General features: G+C 36.6%; 1 protein-coding gene across 2 annotated transcripts in view; it reads right to left on the bottom strand.

The window, feature by feature from the left end:
• The window catches only part of DENND2C (DENN domain containing 2C), a 93214-nt gene that overhangs the window by 25780 nt on the left and 55304 nt on the right, over positions 1–12130 (bottom strand). For both annotated transcript variants that reach the window (XM_019956759.2, XM_019956761.2), the window contains exons 5-7: positions 11777–11947; positions 5404–5500; positions 976–1020 (exon numbers count right to left, since the gene is read on the bottom strand). In XM_019956759.2, coding sequence (XP_019812318.2) covers positions 976–1020; positions 5404–5500; positions 11777–11947 — 313 coding nt within the window. The remainder of the gene's footprint in view (positions 1–975; positions 1021–5403; positions 5501–11776; positions 11948–12130) is intronic.

Below are 12130 nucleotides of genomic sequence, written 5' to 3'. Positions count from 1 at the left end.
TAGGCAAGCCTTCTTACTCCAAAGGGCTTAGCTCATATCAAGAAAATTTTAGGGCCTGATTCTCAGTAGCGACAGCACTAAGTTAGTCATCTTTACACATCCAAGTTGAACTTGATGATGACTTAGGTTTCACCTTAAATTAGGCTACTGAATCAAACACCTGAAGCAACTGAGGCTACTGGTAGGAGCACATGATTATTAATCATAAAGTCAGAGTATCAGACTTAGAACTGCCCTGTTCTTGGCTTTGACAATTCACGTCTCCTACTTTTTCCATGCCTCAGTTAAACAGAAACGAAATAATTTGCTGTGAAAATCCATTAGATGCAGGATACAGAGCCTTTGAGTACTCGAACAAGTACCACCAAAAATGCATGGTGTAGTTTATACTCTAACAGAAAGTAAATGGCACAGTAATTTAGAATATAAATGCCTATGAATAAGAAACAGATCAGTGTTGCCTATCTCAATGTCAGAGGCAGCTAAGACACTTAATGAATTACACTTGAGTGACTATGAAAAAATCAGATATTTTTGTCTCAGAGGATGACTCACATGCTCTGTTTTGGTTGCTGGGAAATGGCTGCATATGTGTCTGAACACGCAGCTCTGCCGCTCCCCTCAGAACATTCCATCTTAAGAACTATATAGGTTTGCCTCACACCACCATGGGAGATTTTTTTAAACTTTTTATTTTGTATTGGGGGATAGCTGATTAATGTTATGATAGTTAACAGCAAAGGGACTCAGCCATATACATGTATCCATTCTCAATTATGGGAGATTTTTAATGCTGTCACAACATCTGACAGTGTATTGTTTAGTTCCCTAAATCTCAACAGGATCTTATAATGAAGAAATCACCGACAAAGTGAAACTTGGTGTAGAAAATATGCTTCATCACAAAGGTAGGTGCGACTCCACCTATAACCAGGATCATCACGCGAAAGGGAGCAGCCCCACTGACTCACTCACTCTTTGGTAGATACTCGGCATCACTTTCGTACCCACCGGGTTCACCTGAAAAGAAAGAATTTCCATTTGTATTGTCCAACAACAGCAGGAGGAACACGAGGAAGAGAATAATGGAAAAGTTCCATAGACCTGGGGATTTAAGAGCAAGGAATAATAAGGAGGCTGAAACTTTCTCCAAACCACTTAGCTGTATCAAGGCTCAGAGAAGAAACTACTCCATTCCACCTTCTTCCCACACCCACTTCCCTCCTTAATTCCCCTCACCCCTAAATCTAGACTTTAACAGCAGTCCAAACTAGCTGCAGGAAGTCTTGGTTAGAGTAGATTGTATTTCTACATTCATAGAATGTAGACATATTTGTCTTTTGATTCCTAAATAAGGTATCACAGGTAGAAGCATCAACCTGGCTAATCAGAAGTCTCAACGTGGAACAAACTATGAGTTTAGATTAACAAGAAAATGTGAAGTTAAGAAAGATTACCAAATGAATTTATGAAGTAACATTCTACCTCTTTTAAGATGCTTCTAAGCCACCTCGAAGGCCAAACTGAACTGAACTTTACTCTGAATTCTTACAGTACTCAGATGGCTTTGAACTGCTCTTATTTTCCACAATTGGATTTTAAGTATTTTGGGGCTAAGGGGCTTTGCTTTCAGAAGGGAATATTCTGTACAATACTAGGTGTATTGTCAATTTATAAAACAACAACAACAAAGCAACCAAAAGATAAAACATTGTAAACAAGTGAATGAAAAATTTCTAAATTAAATCTAAAAAGTTAAAGCAAAATTTTAAAATGTAAAGAAAGGGAAAAAGTTTTAAGTATCAGGAAAAACGAGGACTAGGAGTCGTAAATGAAAAATGTATGTAAGTCTGTATAAAAATGTAAAATTTCTAATCTAACAAAAAATCATTAGTAAATTCAAAAGGCGAATAACCTGAGAAAATATTTGTAGTATACATTGTAGACACCAGGTTGTCTTCTTAATATTCAAATAGCTGTCATAAATGAATATGGAAAAACAGCACAACAAAAGATGAATAAAGGGTAGGAATAGGCAATTTATAGAAAAAGACTGATAAATCTTGATAAACATAACTGTCCAAATTCATAATTAAAGAAATGTAAACTAAGACAATAAGTAAGATGTACTTTTCAACCATGACACTGGTAAAAAATAAAAATCTCTAATAAAACACAGTATTAACTAAGATAATGAGGAAAATATCATTTTCAAAAGTTGTTCATAGAAATGTAAGCTGTTACAATCTATTTATGAGACAATTCGGTTAGCAGTTATAAAAATATTAATTTATGTGTTCTTTAAAGTATGTGTGCTTTGATTAAGTCCACTGCTAAGAACTCATTCTATAGATATATTCTAACCAATACACAAAATTATATATAAGTAAAAAGTGTACATCACAGCATTGTTTGAAGAGAAAAAAACCTATATCTCTTTATAAACCTTAATTATCCACAGATTAAATAAAACGTTAGAAACAGCTAAATACATTCTTTTACATTTATACAAAAAAATGCAGTACAGATATGTGGATCTCTGTGTCTTGATACTGAAAGAGCTCCAAAGTATATTAATTATACTTTTTTTTAAAAAAAAGCAAGACACAGTATAAAGCTATTTGGGGAAAAAAAACATTTGCATGTACATAAAATTTTCTGGGAGTAGTAGCAGGAAGTTCTGGAAACATTGGCTTTCCATTTTATCTTATTCTATATTACTGTAATGTCTTGCTGTGTTCATTTTAGTTTTGTAATAAGGAAGAAGAGAAGATAAAAAAATGCTGTCTCTCCATAAGACACGCGTGAAAAGTACACAAGAAATGTTACAGAAAAGGTAGCTATCTAAATATTGTGTACTATCTAGGTTTTATAACTTCAAACTAACTACAATGGCACAAAGTATACTGGGGCTCTATCCTACTGATCAATAAGTAAGAATAAACACTGTGAGCTATTGAACCCTACCTATATCCTTGGCACCAGGCACCTCTTGGGAGCCTGTGAGGTGTCTGGGAAAAAAAGAAAAGAAAGGAAGGAGAAAATGGGAAGGGAGGAAAGGTAATTTATCTGGCAAAGACCTTACAAAAGATCATTTATATGGCTTTAACATATCCACCTCTGGGTTTTGATGACCTGCATTCCAAGACATGGAATGAAGGTTAAGGGGTTTATAAGCTAATATTGAAAATCCGTAAGGATCAAAAAGTACTATGTTGTCCCTTTTTGATAAGTGACTTCAACACACAAAACTGTACTTTTGAAGAAGGGCAGTAAATCATTTTGTGATACTTGAGAACTGAGAGTTAGGAAATGTTTAGGTTGGAATAGATTCACTAAAACCTAGCATGTATTGGCAGAGTAGGTAAATAAAATTATCTGGTTCTATGAGGCATTGTTGATACACAGACAAAAGCTTACGGAGGAAAACAAAAACCTGAGAACTGTGACTACTGAGCCAGGAGTCCTCAAGCATGAGAGAAATTTCTCCTGTCCACTGAAGAAGCTGGCCAGAGACTGGGTAAATGCACATTTCCTTTGAGCCATGCAAAAGAAAATAAACTTGTAGGGACTCCTCCTTTCGTGTGTATATGTTACAAGTTGGCAGTTTATGCTGTTGATTTTTTGTTCTTTTCAATAAATACAGTGAAAAAAAGGATTTGACTCTTCAAAAACTTTTCTTAAAGTCAAATTTACTAAAATCTTTCTAATCTATAAAGCATACAAATAAAATAACAGATCAGTGATAATGTACCTAGAGTAGCATATCTGGTGAATATACTTATCGACTTATCTTAGAAAAGATTATCTTATTATATTATATTTGATATTATACAATAAGTTGATATTATATTTATTATATTTGACATATATTATATTTGATATAAATATATTATATTTGATATAAATATATTTGATATTATATAATAAGTTGATATTATACTTATCAACTTATCTTAGAAAAGATTATCAATTTTCCCAGATTAATAGCAGTTAATCTGGGGCTGCTGTTAATCTGGGAAAATTGATAATCTTTTCTAAGAATTTGTCCTGGTTCCAGTGTCTTGATATTTCATATAATTTGCAATTTTAATTTATTTCCTAATCTATAAAATAATAATATTTGCTACATACAGTTATTTAGAAAAGACAATCATAATGTATCTGAAAGGATCCAGCAGAATATCTGGCATTACTTTTCATCTTCTGTATCTCTTTTTGAATTATACAAATAAAAAGCATTTGACTACATCTTTACTGGATGTATGAAAACATCTAGAGAGGAGATAGTCAAACTGCCAAAAATCAAGACTTATGAGAAAAACTGAGTAATTGTTGGTGATAAAGAAGAATAAGACTTTGTGGTGTCATGTTCCTTGATTCAAATCGATGCTTCCTCTTCTCACTCAGCTTCTTACTCTGTAAAATTAGGATAGTCCCTCACCTCCCAGTGTGGTCATATGTTATACACTAGATAAAGTACATAAAGAAACTATTACTTCATTCAATTTAGTAGCTATTATTATTAACAATAATCAGAAGTATTTCTTCTATAAAGACTAAAATGTTTTAATAATTGCTTCTGAAAATATGAAAATTCACATTTTAAATGGTGACAGGATGATTTTAATCATCACAAAGAAGAAAGAGCTTTGAATTGTTGAATGCAGAAGTTTATTTTCACGTAGTTCAATCGTAGAATGAGGAATAGATTTTTAATGGAAATTAAGAAATTTCTGTCTTTGGAAGTCTTTGCAAAAATATGAAACATTCTTCTCTGGTATGATTTGGCTGTTGTTTCTCACTTATGAATCTCATATATAAAAATTGCTAACTTCTACACATTTTGTGCCAGACAAGCAAGTTTGTTGTAAAGAAAAGTCTAATAGTTCATCATGAGTGCTGAAAGGTTCTCAGTCAAGACAATCTAAGTTTTATCTAGGCATCTGAAGGACAAAACTATTGAACTTATTGGATGACTGTAGGTTGAATACCACATACCTTCAGTATATATATACTTAATATTTTCATTTCTCCACTGAATGAGTCTACACTGACAAAAGACTATAAATCAAAGGACTACAAAATAAGGATGAAATCTGTCTATGAAAAATCATTCTCATTGGTTTATAACTATTTTTAAATTTATTTACTTATTCATCCAGTAGCTATTACTTGGCCGAGTCAGACATGACTTAGTGAGTGAACATCAACAACCAGAACTAAATAAAAGGGATTTGAGGAAGAACAAGAAATAATCCTAAATTTAGGCTAAAGAAGTTTTATGTTTAAGTGGGAGAGACAGGAAAGTAAACCAAAAATTATAATTCACATCAACCATTAAATTATATAATGATCTGCCTAACATATGCAATAGCTATGAACAGCTGTAACAATTCTTACCTTTAGAGGGAGGTGCATCTTTTCCAGTGTAAGGGTGTAACTTTACCTTTTTCTTCCCTCTCTTAGACTCAAATATATCATCTATTTTTAATACAAACTGAAAAAAAGACCAGAAAAGTACAAGTTAAAACAAACACCAACAAGTTTTGTGGCTTGATAATATTAACTTATTAGTGATTCTCATTCAGAGAAAGATCCATTTTAAAAATAAAGCCTTTACATTTTTCAATTTTGAATCTAAAATTATCTTTAGTAAGATGACATGCTATTCTAATACAAAATCCATTTAATATGGGTAAGATAAGTGGGAAAGGATATTTCCTTTCTAGAGGAATTCAGCACAGGCTCCTAGAGAGATTGCTTGTCATTCCATGTCACAACATGCAGGAAATCTGGCTACCGCACTCTCTGTATTGACCAAGCCTCACCAATGGGCTCAAGTTTTTGCATGCCCAGAGTAAGAAGTGAGACATTTATTCATTTGGAAGGCAGGGTGAGGAGCAGTTATTTTTGCTCCCGTGAACTTTTGCAAAAAGAGGATAATCACACTTAGAAAGTTTTAGTCAAAAGAAATACTCTTTTTACTACCAGGAACACTAATATCACAATTTATTTAGAAACATGTCATAAAAGTAGGAGATTCTCAAATAGGCCTAAATACAAAAACCATGTTCCATTTAACATGCATTATTCATTACAATTCTTGCTTTGCTTCTGGGAAGTATATTTAAAAGAGAGCAAGAGAGAGATACAGACTGGACTGGGCTTAAAAAGGAGGAAAGATCAACAGCTACTTTTAAAAGGAGAAACTGATTAGGTTTTCTACGGATATTTTTCTTTTTTCTTAAAATTGCAAGTTATTTCTTAACTATTAATCTTGATTTAACATATTTAGTGCCCAGAATTAACAACTGTTAGGAGCATTATATTAATGTAAGATGATAACCAACAAAGTTGCTTGAGAAAAATGCTCTTTTTTCCTTTGTCCTTGTCTCTCTAGCAATCCTGGCAATCCATAAGCAGTGAGTCAGTCCACTGCAAGAAAAATAACATGTGAGAAACATGTGTTTTAAATACACAGATTATTCCCACATTTTTGGATGAGTTTATTCTTTTAAAGATTTTTCTTTAATGATATTTGTAGCTGTAATTCAAATGAAAAGTCACCCATATTCTTAACCCATTATAAACAAATATGAGGATCCAGACATATAAAGTTATTGTTAGGGGTTATAGGAAAGATGTTTGAGAGTAAACATGTATTTTGGGTACACAAGGACCAAAAATAGTAAAAATATTCATGTACATTTGAGAAGTATACTCAAAAGTACACTGAAATGTTATAAAGGAAAGGGAACTATCTATTCCAGAAATATGAGCTAAAGTAATAAAATTAAAATTTTGATTGTGAGCTAGAAAGAGGAGCCTATAATTACCTTCTAGCTATAGAAAATACTATAGAATATTTTTCCTAAGAATGATGGAAACCATATTGCTATGTACACACTAGAGACAAACAACATAAAACATTAGGAAATCTACTCTAGCAAACAATCCTACACAGATTTCCACAGCAGAGAAAGAAAGGAAGGGTGGGGAAGAAGCATATGGACTAGATCAGTTATTTTCAAACTATGAAACCAGTTTCCCTTCCAGGGAGAGCTCTAGTTATCAAAGAGGAAATAAGCAAAAACTGCTTTCCTCATGGAATGTTGCTCCCAAAGATAGTCCAAAACCAAAATTTGTATTGCAAATGGAATATCCTACAGGGGTTTAATCCAACGAGGCTTACAAACAGAAATGCTAACAGTTTGTTCCTGCCTGACAATCAAGAATTCCCAAAACCATTCTGTCTTCCTTACTTCTCAAAAAAACCTTTGGGAAAATATTAGAACAGGAAAAGTTGAATCATCTTACCTATAATCAGAAAGAGAGCAAGCTTTGAGTGCTCAAGGGATCCACAGTACATAAACACTGAGGGATGAAATCAAAAGCACTGCAAATTTCCTCGGGGCTCATCGAACTCCACAATCTACAATTTCTAAATACTTGCTAATGTTATTCCAAGAACCATATCTTAATATAATCCCTTATGTGTCTGTGTTCTAGCTCCTGTGAACACAGGATCTGTTTTGTTGTGCCAGCATGATTTATCAAAGAGAACTATGCAGAATGCCTGGCAATTCTTTTTTTTTTTTTGGAAGTACAGCTGATTTACAATGTTGTGGGCTTCCCTGGTAGCTCAGCTGGTAAAGAATCCGCCTGCAATGCAGGAGACCTGGGTTAAATCCCTGGGTTGGGAAGATCCCCTGAAGAAGGGAACGGATACCCACTCCAGTATTCTGGCTTGGAGAATTCCGTGGACTGTATAGCCCATGGGGTCGCAAAGAGTCAGACAGGACTGAGCGACTTTCACTTTCATAGCTGATTTACAATATTGTGTTGCTGTTGCTAAGTTACTTCAGTCGTGTCCGACTCTGTACAACCCCATAGACGGCAGCCCATCAGGCTCCCCCGTCCCTGGGATTCTCCAGGCAAGAACACTGGAGTGGGTTGCCATTTCCTTCTCCAGTGCATGAAAGTGAAAAGTGAAAGTGAAGTCGCTCAGTCGACTTCATATTGTGTTAGTTCCTAGTGAATAATAAAGTGATTCAGTTATACATTATATATACATTGTTGTTGTTGCTTAGTCATTAAGCCCTGTTGACTTTTTGTGATCCCATGGACTGTAGCCCATCATGCTCCTCTGTCCACAGGATTCTCCAGGCAAGAATACTGGAGTGGGTTGCCATTTGCTCCTCCAGGGGATCATCCCGACCCAGGGATCAAACCCACATCTCCTGCATTGGCAGGTAGATTCTTTATCACTGAGCCACCTGGGAAGCCCTATATATTATGTATATCCTGTCAATTCATTATTTATTTATTTATTTATTTATTTTTTCTGGCAATTCTTTAAACCTCTGATTTTTAAGTAGTCCTCACCATACACAGGAGAATAAACACCTGAAATTTTTTTTTCCCAGAGAGATCAGTTTAATATTTTTTAAAAAACTCTGTGTCTTTAACACTTCACATGTTAAAGAGGGAAGGGCAGGAAATGGATCAGAAGAATTAAAGTAACTGTGGAAAGAGTATTTCCCAAGGAACCAATCAGCAGTTACTAAACCAAGAAACAGCTATCACTTTTGTTTAAAGTTAAAATCAGATACAAAAATCATGGGCTAAATGAATACATACAACTGAGATGGGGTTAAGAGAATAAATACTATTTAAAAGATTTCATTTCTTCATTTCAGCATCAGTTCATTTGCTCAGTCATGTCCGACTCTTTGCGACCCCATGAATTGCAGCACGCGAGGCCTCCCTGTCCATTACCAACTCCCGGAGTTCACTCAAACTCACGTCCATCGAGTCAGTGATGCCATCTAGCCATCTCATCCTCTGTCGTCCCCTTCTCCTCCTGCCCCCAATCCCTCCCAGCATCAGAGTCTTTTCCAATGAGTCAACTCTTCTCATGAGGTGGCCAAAGTACTCGAATTTCAGCTTTAGCATCATTCCTTCCAAAGAACACCCAGGACTGATCTCCTTTAGAATGGACTGGTTGGATCTCCTTGCAATCCAAGATAGTAATTCTGAAAACATTCTGAATTACAGAAGAACAGAGTAACATAAAGAGTTTTTAAATATTATCATGTCTCTTAAAAATATTATGTATTAAAAATAACCCAACTTTCTTCATTTTGGTTCAATGGCTCTCATCAAGATGATTTACACACTTACTTCCTTTTCTCCTTTGAGAGAGAAGTCATTTTTTCAGTATAATTGGCAAAAATTTATATTTCTAAGAGTAAAATTTCTTTTTTCCTTCCTCTGAATGGAAATTTTTGGCATATACTTTGTCATTACTGAAAATTTATAAACTCAGGCACAAAGCTGAGTTAACTTTGGCTATTACACAAATGACTGAGAATCACTGAAGCCAGCCTAATAGAAGGCTCTTTTACATGAGATTCTAGTGCTTCCTTCACATGGGCAGCTGATTTTAATGAGAACTAAGGTAACTGGAACGGAGAAGGCAATGGCACTCCAGTACTCTTCTCTGAAGAATCCCAGGGATGGGGGAGCCTGGTGGGCTGCCGTCTATGGGGTCGCACAGAGTCGGACACGACCGAAGTGACTTAGCAGCAGCAGTAGCAAGGTAACTGGAAAAGGTCAGTTTTCATTCCAATCCCAAAGAAAGGCAGTGCCAAAGAATGTTCAAACTACCATACAATTGTATTCATTTCACAAGCTAGCAAGGTTATGCTCAAAATCCTTGAAGGTAGGCTTCAGCAGTACATGACCTGAGAACTTCTAGATATACAAGCTGGGTTTCAAAGAAGCAGAGGAATGAACCAGAAATCAAATAGTCAACATTCATTGGATCATGGAGAAAGCAAGGGAGTTCTAGAAAAATGTATACTTCTGCTTCATTGACTACACGAAAGCCTTTGACTGTGTGGATCACAACAAACTGTGGAAAATTCTTCAAGAGATGGAAATACCAGACCACCTTATCTGTCTCCTGAGAAACCTGTATGCAGGTCAAGAAGCAACAGTTAGAACCTCATATGGAACAACTGGTTCAAAATTGGGAAAGTACAACAAGGCTGTAAACTGTCACCCTGCTTATTTAACTTATATGCAGAGTGCTGTGTGCTGTGCTTGGTTGCTCAGTTGTGTCCGACTCTTTGCAACCCTATGGACTGTAGCCCACCAGGCTCCTCTGTCTATGGGGATTCTCCAGGCAAGAATACTGGAGTGGGTTTCTATGCCCTCCTTCAGGGGATCTTCCCAACCCAGGGATTGAACCCAGGTCTCCTGCATTGCAGATGGATTCTTTTACCATTTGAGCCACCAAGGAAGCCCAAGAATACTGGAGTGGGTAGCCTATCCCTTCTCCAGGGGATTTGCCCAACCCAGGAATCGAACTGGGGTCACTGCATTCCAAGTGGATTCTTTACCAGCTGAGTTGCTAGGGAAGCCTACACGCAGAGTACATCATGTGAAATACTGGGCTGAATGAATAACAAGCTGGAATCAAGTTTGCTGGGAGAAATATCAACAACCCCAGATATGCAGATGATACCACTCTAATGGCAAAAAGTGAAGAGGAACTAAAAAGCCTCATGATGAGGGTGAAAGAACAGAGTGAAAAAGCTGGTTTAAAACTCAACATTTAAAAAACTAAGAACATGGCATCCGTTCCATCACTTAATAGCAAATAGAAGAGGGAAAAGTGGAAGCAGTGACAGATTTTATTTTCTTGGGCCTCAAAATCATTGCAGAAGGTGACTGCAGCCACGAAATTCAAAGGCGCTTGCTCCTCAGAGGATAAGCTATGACAAACCTAGACAGTGTATTAAAAAGCAGAAACACCACTTTGCTCACAGAGATCCATATAGTCAAAGCTGTGGCTGTTTCAGTAGTCATGTATGGATGTGAATGTTGGACCATAAAGAAGCTGAGCGACAAAGAATTGATGCTTTCAAACTGTGGTGCTGGAGAAGACTCTTCAGAGTCCCTTGGACAGCAAGGAGATCCAACCAGTCCATCCTAAAGGAAATCAGTCCTGAATATTCTTTGGAAGGACTGATGCTGAAGCTGAAGCTCCAACACATTGGCCACCTGATGTGAAGAGCTGCCTCACTGGAAAAGACCCCAAAGCTGGGAAGGATTGAAAGCAAAAGGAGCAGGGGGCACAGGGGATGAGATGGTTAGATGGCATCACTGACTCAATGGACATGAATCTGAGCAAACTCCAGGAGACAGTGGAGGACAGAGGAGCCCAGCATGCTATAGTCCATGGGGTCACAGAGTCAGAGATGACTGAGCGACTAAACAACAACAAAGATAACCAAAATGAAGCCCTCTAAGGGCTTCCCTGGGGGCTCATATGGTAAAGAGTCTGCCTGAAATGCAGGAAAGGAGAGTTCGATCCCTGGGTTGATCAGATCCCTTGGAGAAGGGAATGGCAACCCACTCCAGTCTTCTTGCCTGGAGAATTCCACTGACAGTGGAGCCTGGCGGCTACAGTCCATGGGGTTACAAAGAGTAGGACATGACTGAATAACGTTCACTCACTCACTCACCTAAAATCAATTTCACAAATTCACACACATACACACAAAAACCTTGGCAAAAGCCATTCATGCATTTTTCTTGCATGAGTAAAACTTAAAACTTAAGGCTGCTTTCCAAATCTTAGAAGAATTAGAATTCCAGTAGGTCAGGTTTTATCCTGCTATTCATTTCAGTCTAAAGTTTATTTATTCTCATTTGTGGAAATGCTGAAATAAGAGTCAAAGAATGAAAATACTGGAGTTCTTACCCTTGGAAGATTTTTCCTTTTCCTGTTTGCAACTTCTCCAGCTCGGAAAAGCTTCCATTCTGTTAACGTGACTGGCAATGTAGTATCCTTTGTGAGCTTTGACCTTATATAAGCTTGTGAGTTCTTCAGTTCCATAGTCTTCCGGTGAAGGAAATGAGGTTTGGGAGGAAGCTAAAAAAGAAGAGGTATTGGTAAGGGTAAGATCATCTAGGTAATGCCTATGTTCTCAAAGTCAAAGCTATTCTCTCCCAAATATTTATCTTTCCTTTAAAATCATCTCAAATGAGGATTCTGCCTACAATGTAGGAGACCCGGGTTCAGTTCCTGGGTGGGGAAGATCCCTGGGGAAGGAAA

Source organism: Bos indicus, chromosome 3 (assembly GCF_029378745.1).
Source record: "Bos indicus isolate NIAB-ARS_2022 breed Sahiwal x Tharparkar chromosome 3, NIAB-ARS_B.indTharparkar_mat_pri_1.0, whole genome shotgun sequence".
In the NCBI taxonomy this organism is placed as follows: domain Eukaryota; kingdom Metazoa; phylum Chordata; class Mammalia; order Artiodactyla; family Bovidae; genus Bos; species Bos indicus.
Note: the sequence above shows the minus strand (reverse complement) of the source record. Positions and strands in the feature narration are given on the sequence as shown.